Below are 21,015 nucleotides of genomic sequence, written 5' to 3' on the forward strand. Positions count from 1 at the left end.
CCACTCAGCTAATACCCGACCGGTCAACCACTCACTAGGCTATTTGTTCAGTCAGTCGGACTTTCAGCCTCCTTCGACTAGACTTGAAGGAAAGGCATGTGATCCGGTGGTAAGAAGAGGGGGCCCGCCCGGCGGAAGGTCAAAGTGGTCAACACTCGACAGACGTTCGATCGGGTGGATTACCTTCCCGATCAGCAGGAGGATTAGCCGACCCGACATCTCGACAGCTTGGCCTGACGCTGAGTTTCTGGCGCTCATAAGATAGTGGGAAGAAACGAAGGTCGAGCGGTCATCTCGCTCGGCTAACAGTAGACATGGCGTCCGGCCGAGCGGGCATCCGCCAGGAGGGCGGTAGCCGACGTGGCCTCCGTTCGGCTTGGGAAAGGCGCTGGCCGAGCGGTTCCTCCGCTCGGTCCAGTAAAAGACAGAGGAACTAGGTGGTGAGATCTTCCTAGGAAATAGTGTCGTCGACAAGAGGCATGGCCGACGGCCTAGTCAGACAGAGAATCGTACGGCGGAAACTTCCACTGTCGCATCAGAGATATGCTCGTGCTATTAAGGTTGGGTGTCGCCAGGGGTGTAAATGAGCCAAGCCCCTCGTGAGCTATTCGAAGCTCGATTCGATAAAAGCTCGTTTGAGCTCGTTTAATGAGGCTCGTTAAGATAAACAAACCAAGCTCAAGCTTCACAATATTCGACTCGTTAGTTCGTGAATATGTTCGTTAAGCTCATAAATCAACTTTTAAATAAAAAAATAATAATTTTGATATTGAATTTATAGATTTTACACTCTACTTATGAAAAACATATACAAATATATTAAATTTATTTATTAGAATAAAATTATAAATTTTAACAAGAATATTATAATTTTTTTAAAATATATAATTTAGTTTTCAATGAATATTTAAATTTATAATTTATAATTTATATTTATTAAGCTCGTTTAGGCTCGATAAAAGCTCGAATAAGCTCGTGAGTTATGAATATATTCGTTAAATAAAGCTCGAGCTTGGCTCGATTATAAACGAGCCAAACTCAAACATCCAAGAGTTCGGCTCGGCTCGGCTCGATTACACCCCTAGGTGTCGGACATGCTTTTCTGACACGTCCATTCCATGTATGCTTTGAGGAGCGTGCATGCCTAGGGAAGCATGCTCGCACCCTTGGGAAGCCCTATATAAGGACCCCCAGACTTCAACGGAGGTATGCTCACTAGAATACTGTAGCTACAGTTCTCGTTTCTTTTTCGCTTTACTTCTTTCTGTCGGAGATTTGACTTGAGCGTTGGAGGGTCATCGCCGGGGAACCCCTCCTCGGCTCAGCATTGTGTTTGTAGGTTCACGACGGTAAAGGATCCACATCTTTAGAGTCTTCGACCAGTCAGCAGGAGTGCCACATCCCCAGCGTTCATCGACTCAGTACTCGGACAGGATCAGTGATGACGATGTGTAGCAGAAAGAACACGAAACAACAATACGATGCTAACATGTAGATTTACTTGATATTTACCTCAAGATGAAGTGACTAATCCAAGGATCCACACACACGACGCTCACTCCACTATGAAAAAACTCCTCAGTAACTACCGGAGGTGGAAAAATCTCGTACAAGCTCACACAACTAGATACAACTCTAAGTAAGAAGTAAATACAAAAGTGTACAAAGTAAAAATCTCTTCTTGCTTAATCTCTTGTTGATGAAGATGTCTCTGGACTAGCTGGAAAGTGCAACAACATTTATTTTCCACACTCGAAGTCCGACGAACAGTAGCAATGAAGAATCGTGTGAGCGTTGTTGAGAAGAAGCTCCCCAACGACTATATACTTCGCGTTTCTAGGGCTCCCAATTGATTGGGCATGCTCCCAATCGATTGCCATGTCAGATCCATGTCATCTCAGCCGTCCATCTCTTGCTACTTGCGCAATGGTTACATCCCAATCAATCGGCTGATCGATTAGGGAGGCTTGAATTGATCAGCCGATCGATTCAGCCTCCCTCACGTCCACACGCGAGAAACAAACCTCAATTGATCGGCTGATCGATTGGGAAAGCTTCTGTGCCCGCGATAACTGCTCTCAATTGATCGACCAATCAATTGGACCTCCATTTGTCATAGCACAATGCCCAATCGATTGGCTGATCGATTGACCGCCCTTGACTTGCTTAACTCAAGCCTAGGGTCCCCAATTCCAACACCCGGTCAACCGTGACCTGTTGGAACTCCTCGTACCTAGCATCTGGTCAACCTTGACTTTTTGGAACTTCTTTGCCAAGTGTCTGGTCAACCCTTTGACCCACTTGAACTTTTCTCCTCGTGCCAAGTGTCCGATCAACCTTGACCCACTTGGACTTACCGTCTCGTGCCAAATGTCCGGTCCTCCATGACCCACTTGGACTTCTACTAGATGTTCGGTCATCCTTGACCCATCTGGATTTCCTCGTGCCAAGTATCCAGTCAATCCTTTGACCTACTTGGGCTTCCCTATACCAGGTGTCCGGTCAACCTTGACCCACCTGAATTTTTACATGTCTGGCTTCACTCACTAGGTCTTTCTTTCTGCCTAGCTTCATACACTAGGGCTTTCCATTTGCCTGACTTCACTCACTAGGACTTTCCATCTTCCTAGTTTCGCTCATCAGGACTTTCACCTAGCTTCACTCACTAGGGTTTTCACCTAGCTTCACTCACCAGGATTTTCTATCTACCTACTTCATTCACCAGGACTTTCACCTAGCTTCACTCACTAGGGTTTTTACCTGGCTTCACTCATCAAGATTTTCCAACTGTCTGGCTTCACTCACCAAGACTTTTACCTAGCTTCACTCACTAGGGTTTTCACTTGACTTCACTCATTAGGATTTTTCAACTGTCTAACCTTCAGTTAGGGCTTTCCCAGTGAAGTATCTGGTTAACCTTGACCTACTTGACTTTTCTTCTCATCAAACTGGTTATCCCTTGACCAGAGGGGAATTATATCAACAATCCCCCCAATCGGACGATTGCTTCTGCAATCTCCATGTATTGTCAAACATTGAAACTCAAACATCAAGACTCAAGTTTGAGTCAACTCAAGCTTAGTCAACCAGGTTAACCTTGACCTAGGGATATTGTACCAACATAAATCGGGTTGGGTTGCTAACAAATTGGATTGAGTTTGTTAACTTATTAATACATTAATTACTTAAACCCTTTAGTATTAAATCATAACATAAATCTTAGTTTATTTAAGTGAATAGGTTGTTTTTTATGTATAGGCTATACGACCTAACTAAATTGTCTAGCTCGCCTTGACCTACTAACTTAACCTAACCTCGGACGACTCAGGCTATGCCTAAGGCCCTTATTTTATTGGGCCCTCTAAATTTATTTTTATATATCATTTATTAAATAAAAATATAGATATTAATTTATTTTAGAAATATATGAATTTGTTTGGTATTTATTTGGTTAAAATAAATTTGGTTGATAATTTTTAATTTTTTATTAGTAAAATTAAGTTTGATAATAACTTTTTATTTTCGATGGATCGTAATTAAATTTGGCATGTAAGTTTTAATTTTTTTAATGACTAAAATTAGGTTTGATAGATGGTTTATAATATTTTACTAGTTTTGAAATTTTTAATTATTTTTTTGACTAAAATTTTAATCAAAATTTGATTTATGAGTTAAAGTTAGGTTTTTCTAATAAATTTTAAAAAAAATTAGTCGTACTTATTAATAATTAATATTTTTTATAAAAATACTTTTAAAATTTAGAAACACATATTTTTTAATATTGAACTACATTATTTCTCTCTAATTTGTTTTCTATAAATTTTTTTACTAAATAATTTCGATTGATAATTTATTAAAATTAAAATGGATAGCCTGGTATAGAAACTCCATGCAAGTCTTAGAAAGGAAAAGTATATTACATGCAATCTTATTTTCACTGTTACATCAAAACTTTCCTTCATCAAACTTAAAATTAATAAAAAAAATTTACAAAATAATTAAAATATTTATTAACAGTATTATAAGAATTTTTATTTTTAAATTTTTACTAATATTGAAATGAACCTTAACACAATAGTAAGTTGACCTAATTGTCACGACTTTCAATTACTAAAACAACCTTTACAACTGATAAAAATGGTCATTTTAAATTTACTAATAAAATTAAACCTCCTTTAATAACATTTTATATAAAAAACTATTTTTTAGAATTAATATTTTATATATATATATATTAAAATCCTAAATATATTTTATGATGTGCCTAACCGACTAATTGAATTACTTGAGCGAGTCGAATTATTTGATTTATTGAGTCCAATCATCCTCATTGATATCTTGTTATTCCTCATTAATTGCTCGTGATTTAATTTTTCCGTATTAGTTTTGGGATGAATTGATGAGGACGTTAGGGGTGAATAGGGACGGATCCAAGGGGGTGGAATCAGGATCGCCTCCCTTACCGGCATTGCAATCCGTAGTATTATGAGATTTCACTGGTGAAGATGGAGAATACCGTGACTTATTCCGTGTAAAAATTAATTGCGCTCAGCTTAGATCATGATCTTCTCTCCATACTTAAATTTCTGGATCCACCCCATCATTAGAAATAAATGTAGTCGTCTTTTACCACTTTGATCGTCCTGGCCAATTAAGGTTGGCGCTCGCTAGTTCCAAGTCGGGCTTGCTGACGAGATCCAAGTTTGTGGGTTCGAGTCACAACGGAAAACCTTTCAGAGTCACTAGCTCGAACACTCCTTCCTGGACCACCACTCCACCAGATTTGCTGGGATCCGATGGCGGTACAATTTAGCAGGGTTCATCGAGAAGGTTTTCAAAAATCTTTGTTCAAATGATTGAGAGATATTTCTTTCTACAATTTGACGGCTTCGTTTTCTTTGTACCATCCAATCTCAGATATTTCACTCCTCTCGTCTTCGAGCTTCTCGAGCAAGCAATTTGCACAAGCCAAGTCGGCATCCCCTGCTTCTGAGTTCTTCAGTTCTTGATCCATAACAGTTCGCTTCCTTTAAACCACTCGTTCCGCTGTGGTATTCATGCTTTGCTTGAGCAGTCGACGCCAGACTTGACCGCATGACAGTGGCCTCACGGGGACACAGGGGAGACCACAGATGAGAGAAGGAGCCCCCTCTCGCTCAGGGCATCGTTTCGATTCTGACTGCAATCGTTTTGATTGATCCAATTGCTTGGATCGCAGCAACCACACAGATTGCGGCAGCGAGATCTTTCTATGTTGTTTTCTCCAGCGCTGGACACCTCCGATTCCCTGAGTCATACATCGAGCTTCCAAGAAGAGCCGGCAAGAGGTGAATCTCTGCCCATTGAATGCTTCTGATGGCGACCGAAGACTTTGGCCTCCTGAGAATGAGTGAAGGAGAGGCATTTGGAATGTGCAAAATGTTTGCCGCATAGGTTTTGTCCCTGAGATCTTCTGTGATGAGCGACAGGTTATGTTCCAGTTCAGCTCCAAATGGCTGATTTGGGGGAGAAGCAATGAAACATGAAGTCGAGAAATTTTATAATTCTGCATCTGGTTTCGATGATAGCAATGGAAGAAGCACGTTCTTGAGATCTGGTTTCGATCAAAATTTTGATGTTCATCCACCATAAATTCTGAGAGTGATGGCGATGCATTGCCAATTTAGGTTTTTCCACTAGGGCAGTTTGGTCTTCTCACTTCTCCGCTGGGCCTATATAACGTCTCTCCCCAGCAGAAGAAAGCCCCATCCTCGATCGCGGCGGACGGTAGATGAAACTCGCCTCGCTGCTCCAATGCGGCTGCGGCGCGATGTGGCCGGAGGACACGGCGCCGTCGGCGGCGGTGTCCCCTCTTGCGAACTTTCCTGCCGCGCCTCGTAATTGCCGCCGCGCAAAACGCGGCTTCAAGCACTGGACGCCGTCGCTCTCGGCGATCTCTGAGCAGGGATCTACCGCGGCGGAGGTGGCGGGGATCGATACCAAGGCCAAGGCCTCCGTCTCTCGTCGGGTTCCTCCTCGTTCTCACAGCGAGGACAACCGGTAACCTCCCTGGATGCCTCAATCTCATCATACTATATATATATATTTTAAAAAAAAAAATGGAGAAGAAGAAGACTTTTTAGGATCAAGAGCAATGATGTTAAATTCGTATTGACTTGGATTTTTTTTTCTTTTCATCAATTTATCTTCATTTGAGTTTGTCCCTCTTTCAGGTACATGGATGTTTCTTCAGTTGTTTCTGCAATTTGCCCCACTGCATATTTGTTCTAGTACCTAAGTCAATGTACATATATGATCATAAAGAGCATGCATATCTTCTTGCTTCTGGTGTTCTAGGGATCAGACTTATGTGTATTTTGTCCATTCTCTTGTCAATACGAGTTTCTACTGAATTGTGTAGATATTGGAACATCACCAATTTGAAGTCCTGTTCAAGTCTGTTTCATATGGAACATGTGAAAAAATTGTTAATTGGGCTTGTTCATTCTATAGACAGAACTCTAAGACTATTCTAAATTAAAAATTAAACTGGATAAATCCAAGACCAAGTAATTGGTTCTCTCTATCTAAACAATATCAATTTATAAAGATTACTTATAGCATATGATAACTTATTCTAGAAATAATAATAAATTACTTTTCTCTACAAGGTGCTAGTTGCTTCCAGTTGTTTCTTAATATTATAATTTATAAAACAACCAAAAGACAGACTGGATTACCATATTTATTTATCCACAATGAGCCATTGAGCCTTATATTTCCCAAACAATTATAATTCATGAATGAAATCATGCTGAACAATGCAAAACTTCCATAGCCATGATCATGGATATGAACAAGCTCTGTTGTGGCCCCTCTTGATCTTTTATTGGACCACCTGCCTTCCATCTCCACACCCCTTTCCTAGCATCAAATCTTCTCCCCATCTCTATAAATTCCCATCCCGACTCTGGTGAACAAATCAGCTCATGAGCTTGTGGTGGGTCATGGAAGGCCAGAAGCAGCAGCAGCAGCATTCCAAGTCAAGGGTTGTGAAGGTGAACTCAGAGGAGTCATGGAACATGTTCATCACCCAAGCCAAGAACCAAGGCTGCCCTGTAAGCTATACTCATTACAACCTTGTAAGCTATACTCAATTTCCTCCATCCTGCATGCTCTTTAGGGTTTGATGTCTGTGTGACCTTGCTTTGCAGGTTTTTGTCCACTTTGGTGCCTCATGGTGTGTTCCATCTCTTGCCATGAATGCATTCTTTGAGGAGCTAGCCATGACTTATCAGGACATCCTCTTCATCTTGGTGGACGTTGACGAAGCCAAGGTGAGGGATTTTCACTGTGGCATTTATTCTTTTGAAAGAATTGGGGATTTGATCGTTCTGTAGATTTAACAAGTCTGGTTTGTTTGATTGCTATAAATCCTCAATTTTGATCTAAAAAATCAGGCTGAGAAACTTAGTCGCCCCCTTGTATTTTTCAAATTTCCTTTTAACTGAGATTTCTCAACAGAGGAGCAGATTTTAGCATGAGATTAGTCTTTATTTTCTGATACAATGTTTTATCATTTGGAGAATAGAAAAGATTACTGCTCAATCATTTGATTCGTTGGGTGGAAATGGCAGGAGGTGGCTTCCAAGATGGAGGTGAAGGCAATGCCGACATTTGTTCTGATGAGAGATGATGGCACAGTGATGGACAAGGTTGTTGGGGCAAATCCGGAGGAGATCAAGAAGAGGGTTGATGGCTTTGTCCAATCATTTCTCACCCCAAAAATTATTGGATGAAAGAGAAGAGAAAATTTTAGAAAAAAAAGTTTAGCAATAAGACTTGTTTCTTGTCAGTATGTGATAATTGTTTGGCTGTGTTATGCTGTAATTATAGTGTAGAATGTTGGGAGTTTGTCACAGGTGTTTGTTCCTATCCATATCTGATGTGTATTATATATTTATTTTCATAATTATCCTAAACTTACTTGTTTAATTATTGTTCTACTAATATTTCTCTTACAATAATGCTGATTTTAAGGCTCCTGATATTTTTTTTAAAAAAATTGCTTCATAATCTTTCAGTTTTTCGTTAAAATAGAAGGCAAAAATCAGGGTGCGATTTGACTTTTAGTAAATTACTGAATTGAATGAATCTTTAACAATAGTTTATGAATCAAAAGAGTCAAACGATCACGACATATTTTTTTTTATAGTTTTGAGAATTCACGGGAAAAAATCAATTAAAACTATCACAAATTGAATAGAGATCAAATTATGAACGGAGATGAACGTTTTTTTTTTGGAGGGGAAAATTTTGAGAAATAATATCGGCACTTAAAGAACCAAAACCGCCAGCATCAACAGACCGGATCCGAATCCGGCGACAGCCTTCGCCGGCTCTCCGCCGGAAGCCACCGCCGTGGTTGTTGGCTTAGATGGAGGCAACTCATCAGAAGATCCCGCCGCCGGGGTTGCATCGGTATGAGACCTTCGGGACGCGGACGACGGAGCTGAGGCCAGCGAGCTTTCCGGCGGCGATGACGACGTCGCCGGCGAGGGCGAGGGGGAGGGGGCGGGGGAGGTGGCGGGTTTGGCGGCGAGGACGTCGATCTCCACCTTCATGCCCGCCGAGCAGTGCCCTGCGATTCCACAGATGAAGTACCGCTTCCCGGCGGCGGTAAGCTTGACGACGGTGTTACCGCCGGCATCGGTGGAGATAGGATTGCCAGTGGCGCAGGTGCCGTAGGCGGCGCGGGAGACCTCCAAAACGTTGTGCTGATTCCCTGCGTGCTTGAATGCTGCAACCGAATCCAGGAGACGACGACAAAGCGAGCAAAGATTGAGAGATAAAGAAATCCAGCCACAAAATTCACTCTCGCATAATTCTACTAATCGATAAGCGTAATCCGAAGAAAAAATAAAAACAAATGAGCTCACTCAAGGTGTCGCCGACGTGAAATTTCTTGCCGGAGACCCACCCCGTGAAATCGGTAGATAGATCCCAGGAGCCGCCCGGCCCTCCCACGTTGTAGTTCGCCGCGACTGCGAACGGAGGAACGGTCGCCATTGCTGCGAGGGCGAGTAAAGCTCTCAACAAGGCGGCCATCTCGATTTTAATTGCAACGGAAGGGGCTGCAGAGGAGAAGAGAAGTTGTGTGCCTATGGAAGCCGAGAAAGGACGAGTCATATAGAGAGTAGGAGAGGGCAGCGATGGCAGTAGGTAGCTTCGAATTAAGCTTCAGAAGTTGGCAATGTCGATCGATCGTCGTTGGAGGGTTGACTTGTAAGTTAAGGTACGCTGATCAGTGATAGCTGTGTAATTAAGTTGGAAGAGGAAAGCAGACCTAGAGAGGACTAGATTTGATAGTTCTTGGTGGACGTTTCATCTACTATTGTTGAATTAAAGTTTAATAGCTATAATAATCCCCTCCGGAATGGGTGAAGGATGAATCAACATTAATTATGGAATGAGATTATGAATGGAAAGGACCATTAGATTTTCTGGACCTGATCCAAATAGTGAGATAATGGATTAGTAAAGAAAGTCCAATCTCTTGATTATGGATTAGTGGATCTGTTTATATGTCTCTATACTCCATCTTATAGGAAGTTGAGGGGTGCTAAGCCTCTAGAGTCGACAGGATCCGATCAGATAGTAGTCTTTGAGCTAGCAGAGTGAGGTACAGCGAGAGCATGCCGTGGGATCGGGGTTGTCAGATCGGATGGTGGTCTCTGAGCTAGTAGAATAGAGTGAGATACGAAGGGAGCATGGCCCGTGGGATCGGGGTTGTTCGATCAAATGATGATCTCTGGTGTCCCGATTGACAATTCGCTCAAGTTAACCTACCTTAGATTTTGATTGTCATGTTAATCGGGAGATTGACTTTATAATCCTACATGGGAATTACCTATATCCGTCGTATCATATAATAAGTTGGGTGTTCTTTACTTTGGTGGTAGAATATGAACGTAAATGATCATGATTCTTATATTTCATTTACAAAAAAAACATAAACACGCAATCAGTTCCTCTTAGTTCCTTTAGGAAATGCAAAGCAGTTTCAAGTAGAAATGGGAGTCTCTTGAGTGCCTAACAAATCCCTGCTTTCTGACTACTTTTTAAAAACAATGAGTGCAACAAATAGATTGCATAAAGAAGATCAAAAGGATCTCATCTCCATAGCTCCAAATAGGTTAGTTCTTGCACGAGCAAATGTTCTATCGAATGGGATGATACTGCCCAGAAACACTTTTTGGAGGGAGCTTCCTCAGTATGTAGAGAACAAGTGCAGAGGGAAGAATTTCAGTCATCTGAATCATACAAAATAAGTAGCTAAAATCATGGATTTGCTTTTGAAATCGAAAAACAAGAACAATCATGTTTCATCAGTGGCTTACCATGTAGAAGCTGAAATCCAGAATAGGATGATCCAATACATCTAGTGAGGCACCAGAATCCATGGCTGAAAGACCAAGCTGCAATATATTTCATGTAGAAGATGAAAAAACAATTGATCAGCAAATATATTTGTAGAGCTTATCTTCCTCATATTTCACAAACCTTAAGAGGAGATCAAATTTCAGTAACAGATTAAACTAATTAGTATCTACTTTCTTCAAGTAATCTTCTCAGGTTACGATAGGAATCGGTACTCACCACCAGGCATCTTATAAGAAAACAGGTGAAACATACAGCAGCAACAGATCCAACCTGCAAAATATACACCGATGACTTGACTCCACAGCAAACATCATACTAAAGTAGTCCCAAAATAGGAGTTAAGCATGTAGGAGCAAGATTTATCGTTGCGTAAATCAATCTCGAGAAAAATACACCATCCTTTTGTGTTGCGAGCAGCCAACAAACCTCATAAAGCTTCTTCTGTCGTCCCCTCGATTCAATGGGGAAATGCCTCAGCATGCAAAATAGTCTGCGAAAAAAATCAAAGCTCAGAAGAATGCTGTCTGCATTATGTTTGTTTCAGCTGAATGCTAAAGCTATTACCTTCCTCCATAGACTAAGAAACCAAGTGCAGCTAGAAAGGATGATACTGGATAAGAGAAAAGCACCCCAAATTAAGTTAAATCTACCTGTTGTCACTTGTTCAAAATAAAATCTTACCTGCTAGGAAGATATTCCCAACTGATTCAACAATTCGACCGCCGTTTATCCACAGGTAGATCCATATGCAAACCTATCGAAAAACACATAAACAAGTGGTATCATTAGCTAGCTAAAAATGTTATATCAACATACCCCAGTTTGCCAATTGAAAACTGAAGGAATGGATACCTGAATGATGTATATCACACAATTAGCAATGGTGTATATGATTCTAAGCTTATTGGAAGGAAGACCCCTTGCCTACCATGTTGTTATCGCATCAACAGGATTAGAACATCAAATACTATGTTTCTAGAACCATACAAGCATAACTTATACTGACCTGATGATATATTTCAGCCCAGTAAAGCACAAGCAGGGTGTAAGTAGAAAAGAATAATAACCCTGGAAGATCCAACAATACTAGAGCAAAAACCTGGCTAATCGAATCAAAAAGATTTTTCACTATCCACACATTTCCAGTCTGGGAGTGATCAAGACCAAGTCTCTTACCCTTGGCCGGAGTAGGAATACATGTTTGTGGAACCCAAATACAAGAGCACGAACTGCAACATTAGAAGAAAGGAAATCAGCCATCAAGGATTTAGAGGAGAAAGAGTGGGGAAAAAATTGATGCCAAAGTCACCTCCGTTCACCATGAAATTCATGAAATGGAAAACCTTCTGCGTCGTCCAGCCGTATTCAGGGACTCGGAGTTGGTTCCTCACTACCTGAATCTGCAGAGAGCAAACAACAGGAAAGCTGCAATTTTGACATGAAAGAGAACGAAAATAGCTGAGTCGATGGCCTGTGGCGGCGGGGGAGTACGAGGGCAAAGGCGGAGACGCAGGAGTATGCGGCGCAGAGGGAGTAGAAGGCGGCGTCCTGCCATTGGGAGGAATGGCCGGCGTTCGCCCACCAGCTTCGAGCGGTCGCAGGGAGCCAACTCATCTCTGAGATGTCCATGCGAATCTAGAGAGAGAGAGAGAGAGAGAGAGATTTGGTGGAGGAAAGGAAGAAGTTGCGAGCAACCAACCGGTCGAGAAGAAGAAGCTCCCCTCACCAACGCTTCTTTGTTCTTGTTACTTGGAGTAAAAAAAATGGCGGCTGGCGGTTGCACGTCAACGACTTTAAAAAGAGATAAAAAGTTTAAAAAGGGGTAGATTTGCAAGATTGGCCCAGCACAAATCGAACCGTGGCTAGGTCGTTTAGCACTCGATGCAACGAAGGCTGCTCGCCGGCGCTCTGCCAACCCTAGGCGCTTCTTTCCCCCCCTTTCCCCCGTCCCCTCTGCTCTTCTCTCGCACTAAGAAGAACTCTCCCTCTCTCCACGACGAACCCGACGACCCTCCGTTCTCCCCGATCGCTAAAACCCCGAAACCTAGGGCTAAACCCCCGAAACCTAAGTCCAAAACCCCGCCTTGCGCCGAGGAGAAGAAAAAGCCGTCGCCTTTCCACTCCGACCTCCCCTTCGACTTCCGATACTCGTACTCCGAGACCGACCCTTCCGTCAAGCCCATTGGGTTCCGGGAGCCCCCTCGCTTCTCCCCGTTCGGCCCTGGACGCCTTGACCGAAAGTGGAACGGGGTGTCGGCGCTGGCGAATGCCGAGGTAGCGGAGGAGACGAATTTGGTGCTCGGGGATCCACTCACCGAGGAAGAGGTTGCGGAGCTCGTAGAGCGCTACCGGCATAGCGATTGCTCTAGTCAGATCAATCTGGGTTAGTTGATTCTCTAGCACATCTTCGAATTTGAAATTATATTTTGGGAATCAAACGTTTCTCCTGATGCAAAATTGGATTTTTTTTTTTTTTTTCTTTTCAGTATAATTTTTGGATTCTGCGTGTTCCTCGTGTTGCCTCCTCGATGATTGCATGATACTGATAAGCATAAAATGCTGCCTCCACAGGGAAAGGTGGTGTAACTCACAATATGCTGGAGGACATCCACAATCATTGGAAGAGAGCTGAAGCTGTAAGATTGAAGTGCCTTGGAGTTCCAACCCTTGACATGGATAATGTTTGTTTCCACCTTGAGGTTGAAATCCATTTTCTGATTACTAACATCGAATTGTTGAACATGATCATGTCACAAGAACTAAAATTGCCTAGTTTGTGTTCAGGATAAAACCGGTGGAAAGATCATATTCAGAAATATAAACATCCTCCTACTCTACCGCGGTCGCAACTATGATCCTAAGAAAAGGCCGGTAATACCCGTAATGTTATGGAAGCCATTGGCACCCATATATCCAAAGCTTGTTCAAAATGTTGCTCAGGGTTTGACTTTTGAGGAAACAAAAGAGTTGAGAAATAGAGGATTAAATGCACCTGCTCTAATGAAACTCAGTATGCTTGGAAAAAAACATTCAATTGCCATTTAGCTACTTTTCAGAATCAATTCAGCATATAGATTGTTCCCTAGTTCGGTTTCTGATTGTGATTACTAAAGTGTAGTATTGCTTATTCTGCAGCTAGGAATGGCGTTTATGTGAATGTGGTGGAAAGAGTCAGAGAGGCCTTCGGATCTATGGATGTCATCAGGTTGGACTGTTCTCATGTTTATACCAGTGATTGCAAGAAGATTGGGGTGAAACTAAGGGTATGGCTATGTTCTTTAAAAGTAGTATTTTATATGTATGTATTTTGAGTTATTGATCTTCAATAAACCATTAGATTTATTGATGATATCGAATCCTCATGGACTCATTGAGATTTTATGGACATCGCGATTACGGAATGTTACCTTTTATCAACTCTTGAAGTTTTGCTCCTTTGAAATGCTTTTCAATTGGACAATGCTGATTCCTGGCCCTCATGGTTCAATCAATGTGAGCCTCAACAAGAGAATTGACCCCCTTCCAAACATCTTTCGAGTAGAATACCTTCTAGAAAAAAGTTACTAGGATACATTGCCTATTACCTTAGATATTAACGGTTTAATGCATCTGTGCACTGAAGTAGTTTATGATTGCGATACACAATTACAAACTTCAATGATTTTGGAAAGCTTATGCACCGAATCATGTTGTGGATTTTAACTCTCATTTTTTGTAGGATTTGGTTCCTTGCATTCCTATCCTATTCAAGGATGGACAAATCATACTTTGGAGGGGGAATGCCAATGAGGACTCTAATTCATCATGATGACTAGGCTTTTTCTAGCCCCCTCTTGCACTATGCATACTGTGTATGCTTGCCAGTGATTCACATATGCAAAGGTAAACTTGTTGAAGGTTCCACATCTTGCCGGCGTAGCATGAGAGGCCTGCGGCCGGTTGCAAGATTTTCATCAAAGAAAATTATAAAGAACTGATGGCATCAAGGAGATCAAGTGCAAGATGTGGTATGAAATTGAAACAGCATGGGACTAGCAGAATGTTGAACAAAAATTGAACCGTTTATGATATTGCTGTATTAATTTACCAGGATGATTCATTTTCTTATTTATGCTAATCTGTTCATTTTATAACATGATGTTAACAGCTTATATTTTGCTCTTCAGTTACGCTTGAGTAGAGACTTTACTCTGGTATATACTTGCACCCAAAAGGATCACTGCTATATCAGGTAGAAAGAATCTAGCAATCAAGAGTTCATTAGACCCAGTCTAGATTCACCATATAGTATCATTGTCTCAAATGATCACAATTGCTCTTGGCCTCTAAGACATGGTAAAATGTTTCTTCTTATAATAGACAATTAATATCCAAAGAGAACAGAGGGAATAAGAATGGTTATATGGAAGGAAAAACGGACAGCTCTTACTAAATGTGAAGAGAAACAGATAAAAAAGGGACTCAGGCCAAAAAATGCTTGTTATTTCATTTTTCTCTTGGTAGCAGCTTTTTTCTTCGACTTCCTGAATCCAGCACCACTCTCCTGAAAGAATGTTTACAACGACGCACGTTTAGCTCACATCCATGAAAGAATATTTAAACTGCAACGTATTTGATTTGGACAATAGCCACAAGGCAATCAACTGTCAGAATAAACCATGTACTGTAATTAACATAGACAAGCAGCGGCAAATAAGCATAAAGATGAACATCTAGTTATACAAACTCATTTCGAAAAGAAACCGACACATGTCAGGATAGAAAATGCGGAAAAGCATGCTGATGTTCACAGGAAGACTAGAATATTCAGCTGGCACCAATCCTAGTATAGTCATGCCTAAGGTTTGACATCTTGCGTTGGGGAAGAAAATTAGTTGGAGTGTACAAGCACCTTGCATGCATGGGGGCCCAACAGAAATGAGTCAGAAAATAGGGAAACTTTAGTGGTCCAGTTGGCAATGCTTAACCAGATGAGAATACTGACAATCCCCTTTTACAAGCATTGAAACAACACTCATTCCATATTATTGCTCAGAGCCAGAGCTGTGAGATCTCTTTCAAGTATTGATATCAATCTAATGTTCTCAAAGGCTTGTGACTGGAGGTCATTCCAGCGCTGTGGTATTGATTCAAATAATATTCAAATGAAATAAATGTTGCCTTATTATATTAATTGTACAAAATTCTTTTAAGTTTCCATCACCTAAATTTTCAAACTATGGTTTCCTACTTCCCAAGAATTTCCATCATTAGTACTCTTAATATTTTGATAGAACCTTATAACAAGGACGACAACCAACTCTTGGAATAATCAATTATGCTTTAAAACCAAAAAGAAGGCCAAAGAAGGGCCACTTATATCATTTAGTATGCCACCAGCATCAACAAAAATTCATTTTCACCATATGAGAAAGATAATCTTTCCATAGTGTTATTGATGAAATGACCCAATATCCAAAAAACTTTAAGAGTCAGCTGGATTCAATTTATTAAAATATGATCCATGTCACATAGATTTGCCCAAAGGTTCCCTTCCAGAAAAACCTCAGGATATCACATGGCTCTAGAAATCAGATTAACCATCTTATTTATGCATCTAAAGCATCCAAAAAAGAAAAACCTAGATTACATTCATTGCCTGGCACTACAAGTAGGCAAATATCAAGGTTTCACATAACAGTTAAGAAGATATCTAATAATTATAGAGCCTATCATCATGATGTATGTGTTATTAAAAATAGAAGCCAGCCATGCAGTGAAAAACATTGTAAACACAAAAGCAATTGTAGATGTTAAAGAAAACAGCAATTCTCTTACCTTCCTATATTGTCTATAAGCTTGTTGGCCTGACAACTCTACACCATCTTTGGTTACATAGACCTGCAATTAATAATCAAAATGGAAAGTACAACTCATGAAGCCATCAGTAGGATCTATCCCAAATTGAACACATGGTTATCCTGAAACCATTTCAAGTTATGTAGATTGGTCCAAGCCTTCAGAGTTATATTTAAGTGTCTATCCAATTGAATATTTTTGCTCCAATCTTAAGGACTATGATGCAAGAACATGGGAAGAATTTGTGCAAATCCAAACATTTGTAAGATGTATACTGTAGAGAAACTCAATATTGGACAGCCAATAGCTTGATGCCACATATCAAAATATTGGGCATTCATCAGAATGATAGTACCACATGCATTAACAAAGGATGAAAATAAATTATATTGATCTTAGAATAATAAATTCGAACTATTGAGATACAGCTAGGACTTCACACTGAAAAACAAGTGTAACGATGGAAAACCAATGAATTTTTTCAGTTAAGACTTAAGATAGCATCTAGAATAAGATCATTGCAGTCCTAAAGGTTTATTTAAGATTAGCAAAGAGGAAACAAGGAACAAAAAGTAGAATGATGGGACATTCAGATTATAGTTCTGTTATTTCTTGTCACCAGAATTCTTCAGAATCGAGTAATAAGCAATTCTCCATCAATTTAATGATCAAAATTAGGTGATTTCAAATTGTTGGTGCTACACTTATCACAAATTATTCACAAGTTAACTAAAAACAAAGTAGGGAAATAAAGTGAGTGGGCCACCATCACTGTCGAAAAAAAAAAAGAGCAAACACAAAGGAAAAATGGAAATATGGAAACATGCATGAAAAATCCTGTTAGATTTTAGTAATAATCATAATCAAGAAAATCTTCCATTCCTATGAGAAAATTCAACAAGTGCTAACGTGTATCCCCTACCTTTCTTCCACTTTCATCAGTAAACCAGTGACCAGATTGATGGCCACTAGCATGAACTCGCCTTTTCCCAGCATCTTTTGGGATAACACTAACGGCACTCTTTTTGGGGCATGCCCAACCGCCAGAAGCATTTGGTTCCTTTAGATTAGCATCCTTTGCCTTTCTTCTCTTTTTAGAACTTCCAGCAACATCCTGCTTGCTGGTTTTACGTGCATCACTAGGGGTATCTCTTGCACCAAATTGATTCCTGCTACAGCAGAGCAACAGTCAGTAGGGCATGTGCCAACACACACACACACACATACATAACTCACATACATATATTTATCAACAGAACTCAAATCTAATCATTCCTTACATGTAGTTTATATTTCTTGTCCCAAGTTGCTTCTGAACTTCTGTACCAAGAGGAATAAAGTAGGGCAATCGTTGCTTTACTAGCATCTGAATCCTCAAGTCATTGTGGTAGAAATACTGAAAAGAAGGTGGTTCTGCATTAGGCAAATTACAATTTTGTTCTGCATTTCCAATGATATTTCTTTGCCTTTTTGTATCAGTTACTCTTGAACTGCAGAAAACCATGTCTTCTTCTCTGTTCCTTCCTGATTCTAGATCCTTTGTTGATTTGAAATAGTCTTCACAAAACTGATCTAGAGCAGGTGTACTTAAGCTTATGCTTTTCTTAGGGCTTAAATCTTCCCAGAAACTGTCCTTCTTGGATTTTTCATATCTGAGACTTTTATGCTGTTCATTTTTACTTATCAATTTTTTCTCCATCAATCTGTTAGCATCAACAATTTTATTGTACTTGCATTCATCATCACTAAGAGGGTTATCAGAATCAGAACTCAGTAGATAGATTTTCCGTAGAGGACTAATGTTCGAATTTTGAAAAAATATTTTATTGCAATTTTCATGTGAAACCGTAGAAGTAATGTCTTCAGATGCTGTTGTTATTCTCGGCTTGTTCAGCTTCATTGTTGATTGATTTGTAAGAATTCCATTTTTCTGAAGTGAAAACTTTGAAGATCTGCTAGTGATGTGACTTCTCACTGAAGAATACTTGTCTGGAAAATCAATCATTAGATGGTTCATAATTTAAACCTTTTTTCAACACTTTGCTTGGATACAATTAAAACCAGAACTCAAACTATATATCTCTATAGTTTTCAGAAGTTGACTTTTAATTGAGGCATAAAATATTTGAACTTGCTAACTAATTTGCAAGAAGAACATACAGGAAAGAAATAAATGCTAAAGGATAGCTAGACCAACTTGGGGAAAAAAATTAAAGGATAATTTTAGTATGAAAATGAAGTTAGACCAAGTGTGAAGAGTCTCATCTTTGTCTTTACGGTGTAACCAAAAAGCCTAAGATTGCACATAAGCAAGTAAGAGCATTTGATCAACACAAACATACTTTATGAAATTAATTGAACGACGATATCATCATGCAAAGCTAAGATGGAATGGAGAAATCCATAACTGGTATTCCTGGAATGTTATTCTTTTATCAACCAACTTTATCCAAGAACAATATATGTTGGCAAACAATTTCTCTCGTATGCATTATCCACAACCACAAGCCACATACATTTTGTGATCAGGAATATTACCCGCTTAAGTATGCTATATATTTAAGCAGGAAATGAGCTAAATTCATCAATCGGTTGAAAATACCATACTAAGATTTTGTTTTTTTTTTTATTTATTGTGCGTGCATATGCGTGTGTCTATGCTGTTTGTCAAGAAAAATGAGCTTTTTCACTCAAAACCAAATCCATAAGATAAGAATTTGGTTTTGCGCACTGTCTCCTGTAACCAATAACATTGAAAATAATACGGTAAAAATAGCCACAAAAAACCCTAACGGCATAGCTCACTCACCTCGACTAGGGTTATCTTCTGGGGACGAAAAAGCTTCAATGTCATCATCTTCTGGAGAAATATCACCATTCATCGTGCCTCCGTCATCACATATAGGAGAATGAGCGATCGGCGAAGGGATACGACGAGAAGGCGGCGGCGGCGGGCCTCGCCGTAAGCGCTTGAAGGCCGGAAGAGGGGTTTCCTGAACGGCCTCCGAAGCAGGGATCTCTTCGTGACCGCTCGGCTCTCCCTCTACGAATCCATGCTCCGGGAAGCGCTCAAAGGATGGATCTTCCACCGCGGGAGACGGAACGGGGAAAAGGGGGCGCCGCTCTTCCTCTCCGTTATCATTCCCTTCCTCGTCCTCGGTGGACAGATCGGCGATGTCGAGATCGAGGCCGAGAGAGAAGGAAGGAGCTGTGAAGTCGTCCATTCGGAATCGATCGTTCATCGATCGAGCGATCGAGAGAGAGAAACAGAGCAGTGCGGAAAAAAAAAGAGAAGCTTTTACCTAGGGAAAATTGGAAAAGATTTAGAAATTTTTGCGCCAAAAAAAAACCTCGTCTTAGAACCGCCAAATCGAACTTACAATGCCGGATTCGGGCAACAATCATCTGGAGGTCCTCCAATGTAATCCAACCCGATAAAAAGATAATTGGTAATTACAAAATCTCCGGGCCGGGCCGGCCCATCTTGATTCCCACTGTCTCGATTTACAACTTGCATATGTCACGTGCTTACCACGAATCTGAGCTACCAAACCAGCAATCATATAATGGGAGTTTTCCATTGGTTTAATTCGGTCCGTAGGCCCGATGAATCATTTATCAGCCCAATAGAAGTGGCTTTGCAAGATGTTTGGTGAATGTAGCAGCTCACGGGATCTGATGGCGGGACAGCCGCTGATTGCTAGGTTGCGGCATCAGGCTTCTGCTTCAAACCAGTTGGTCCACTTTCCCCTTCGAATGCGGCCGGTAACACGTCTAGGTTCGCTTAGAGCTCCCTGCAACCTCCTCTCCCCCTTCCTCTATTAATCCGGAGGGCGTTAGACGGCCAATTCCGTCCAAATTTCGTTGATCCTCCTTTCCACTGCTTCGATCCCCAATTTGTGATGGCTCGATTCGGTGGATGGATTCAGTTCCTGATCTCCTTCCTCCGAGTTCTCATGGAGAGGCCCGTTCCCGACGAGATTCAGCTCGCGTTTTGAAGCCAGGTGCGGCTCTTTTCTTCCCGTACTACCCGATTTCGCTTCCCATCGTCTCTGTTTCCGCGATTTCTCGATTCGAAGGCGAGACTTTATTGTTGGCTTAAAAAAAAAAATTGTTCTTTGGGGGCGTAGATCGGCCGTCGATTAGATGGCTTGGTTTGGTGGATGGATTAGCTTGTTGTTCTTCATCTTGCGAATTCTGAAGGAGAGGCCCGCTTCGAGTGATCTCCTACTCGTTCTGTAACAGACTGAACGAGGATCAGAAATCCTTCAATGTTTGAAGAAGATGAATTGAATATCACGCTTCAAATTGTAATCGAGTTGTATGTAACTTTGCTTTAACACAGAGTGAGTCGAGTTGAGAGCAGATTCAGCAGAACTAGCCAATTTGCTAGTTACAGATTCCATTGTGGGTTGTTTGTTTCTTAAGCTCTAGTGCTGTGGTGTACTGAAGTTTTGTGTAATCGACATCATTTCTTAATCAGTGCTTTTTTTTTTTTTTGAACTATGATTTTAATGAAAACGTACCGTTCTTTACTAATTGTCAAAGATTGTACTACTTGGTTGGACTTTCCCGTTTTACCCCTCCCGTTAACTCTTTCCTCTTTTGCCTCTGCAACTCTCCCTCTCTCCTCATTCCTCTGATAAAAATTTTTTTCCCTCCTTAATCCCACAAAATTTAATAACTCAAAATATACAATGAAGGATATTTTTATGATTCTTTATAATGTCAGAAATTCATAATTTTTCAAAAATA

At 40.6% G+C, this 21,015-nt stretch overlaps 5 protein-coding genes and 1 long non-coding RNA gene across 6 annotated transcripts; 3 read left to right on the plus strand and 3 right to left on the minus strand.

The window, feature by feature from the left end:
• Positions 1–5,576: 5,576 nt before the first annotated feature.
• On the plus strand, positions 5,577–7,974 carry LOC121967864 (thioredoxin-like protein CXXS1). The gene is made up of 4 exons (XM_042518356.1): positions 5,577–6,039; positions 6,213–7,097; positions 7,194–7,316; positions 7,617–7,974. The coding sequence occupies exons 2-4, from the start codon at positions 6,969–6,971 to the stop codon at positions 7,776–7,778; spliced, it is 414 nt and encodes a 137-aa protein (XP_042374290.1). The 5' UTR covers positions 5,577–6,039; positions 6,213–6,968; the 3' UTR covers positions 7,779–7,974.
• Positions 7,975–8,203: 229 nt separating this feature from the next.
• On the minus strand, positions 8,204–9,252 carry LOC121968646 (blue copper protein-like). The gene is made up of 2 exons (XM_042518955.1): positions 8,919–9,252; positions 8,204–8,779 (listed from the first exon to the last, which is right to left on the minus strand). Exons 1-2 carry the CDS (start codon positions 9,166–9,168, stop codon positions 8,316–8,318), a joined length of 714 nt encoding a protein of 237 aa, XP_042374889.1. The 5' UTR covers positions 9,169–9,252; the 3' UTR covers positions 8,204–8,315.
• A 750-nt stretch (positions 9,253–10,002) lies between these two features.
• LOC121967867 (tobamovirus multiplication protein 1-like) lies at positions 10,003–12,291 on the minus strand. The gene is made up of 11 exons (XM_042518359.1): positions 11,914–12,291; positions 11,732–11,822; positions 11,599–11,651; positions 11,429–11,521; positions 11,275–11,346; positions 11,104–11,176; positions 10,987–11,032; positions 10,849–10,912; positions 10,639–10,692; positions 10,380–10,457; positions 10,003–10,292 (listed from the first exon to the last, which is right to left on the minus strand). Exons 1-11 carry the CDS (start codon positions 12,049–12,051, stop codon positions 10,200–10,202), a joined length of 855 nt encoding a protein of 284 aa, XP_042374293.1. The 5' UTR covers positions 12,052–12,291; the 3' UTR covers positions 10,003–10,199.
• Positions 12,263–14,587, plus strand: LOC121967866 (CRS2-associated factor 2, mitochondrial-like). The gene is made up of 5 exons (XM_042518358.1): positions 12,263–12,805; positions 12,994–13,121; positions 13,207–13,432; positions 13,558–13,685; positions 14,141–14,587. The coding sequence occupies exons 1-5, from the start codon at positions 12,304–12,306 to the stop codon at positions 14,228–14,230; spliced, it is 1,074 nt and encodes a 357-aa protein (XP_042374292.1). The 5' UTR covers positions 12,263–12,303; the 3' UTR covers positions 14,231–14,587.
• Positions 14,588–14,755: 168 nt separating this feature from the next.
• LOC121967865 lies at positions 14,756–19,609 on the minus strand. The gene is made up of 5 exons (XM_042518357.1): positions 19,070–19,609; positions 17,541–18,249; positions 17,183–17,429; positions 16,240–16,302; positions 14,756–14,965 (listed from the first exon to the last, which is right to left on the minus strand). Exons 1-5 carry the CDS (start codon positions 19,500–19,502, stop codon positions 14,903–14,905), a joined length of 1,515 nt encoding a protein of 504 aa, XP_042374291.1. The 5' UTR covers positions 19,503–19,609; the 3' UTR covers positions 14,756–14,902.
• Positions 19,610–20,004: 395 nt separating this feature from the next.
• LOC121968647 lies at positions 20,005–20,742 on the plus strand. Its single transcript, XR_006108253.1, has 2 exons — positions 20,005–20,264; positions 20,391–20,742. It is a non-coding gene; the product is annotated as an uncharacterized LOC121968647 (long non-coding RNA).
• The last annotated feature ends 273 nt before the right edge of the window (positions 20,743–21,015 follow it).

The sequence above is a fragment of the Zingiber officinale genome, chromosome 3B (genome assembly GCF_018446385.1).
Source record: "Zingiber officinale cultivar Zhangliang chromosome 3B, Zo_v1.1, whole genome shotgun sequence".
NCBI lineage: Eukaryota > Viridiplantae > Streptophyta > Magnoliopsida > Zingiberales > Zingiberaceae > Zingiber > Zingiber officinale.

Bases quoted from the DNA above. Each gene is read 5' to 3' on its own strand.
- LOC121967864 (XM_042518356.1), top strand. From the start codon at position 6,969: ATGAGCTTGTGGTGGGTCATGGAAGGCCAGAAGCAGCAGCAGCAGCAT. The intron at 7,098-7,193 runs GTAAGCTATACT...CTTGCTTTGCAG, and splicing joins CCAAGAACCAAGGCTGCCCT to GTTTTTGTCCACTTTGGTGC. The intron at 7,317-7,616 runs GTGAGGGATTTT...TGGAAATGGCAG, and splicing joins TGGACGTTGACGAAGCCAAG to GAGGTGGCTTCCAAGATGGA.
- LOC121968646 (XM_042518955.1), bottom strand. From the start codon at position 9,168: ATGACTCGTCCTTTCTCGGCTTCCATAGGCACACAACTTCTCTTCTCC. The intron at 8,780-8,918 runs GTGAGCTCATTT...ATTCGGTTGCAG, and splicing joins TCACGTCGGCGACACCTTGA to CATTCAAGCACGCAGGGAAT.
- LOC121967867 (XM_042518359.1), bottom strand. From the start codon at position 12,051: ATGGACATCTCAGAGATGAGTTGGCTCCCTGCGACCGCTCGAAGCTGG. The intron at 11,177-11,274 runs GTATCCATTCCT...GTTTTTCGATAG, and splicing joins GTGTGATATACATCATTCAG to GTTTGCATATGGATCTACCT. The intron at 11,033-11,103 runs GTAAGATTTTAT...TCTCTTATCCAG, and splicing joins TGGGAATATCTTCCTAGCAG to TATCATCCTTTCTAGCTGCA.
- LOC121967866 (XM_042518358.1), top strand. From the start codon at position 12,304: ATGCAACGAAGGCTGCTCGCCGGCGCTCTGCCAACCCTAGGCGCTTCT. The intron at 13,122-13,206 runs GTTGAAATCCAT...GTTTGTGTTCAG, and splicing joins ATGTTTGTTTCCACCTTGAG to GATAAAACCGGTGGAAAGAT. The intron at 13,686-14,140 runs GTATGGCTATGT...CATTTTTTGTAG, and splicing joins AGATTGGGGTGAAACTAAGG to GATTTGGTTCCTTGCATTCC.
- LOC121967865 (XM_042518357.1), bottom strand. From the start codon at position 19,502: ATGAACGATCGATTCCGAATGGACGACTTCACAGCTCCTTCCTTCTCT. The intron at 17,430-17,540 runs GTAAGGAATGAT...CTGCTGTAGCAG, and splicing joins ACAAGAAATATAAACTACAT to GAATCAATTTGGTGCAAGAG. The intron at 14,966-16,239 runs GTAAGAGAATTG...ACATTCTTTCAG, and splicing joins CTTATAGACAATATAGGAAG to GAGAGTGGTGCTGGATTCAG.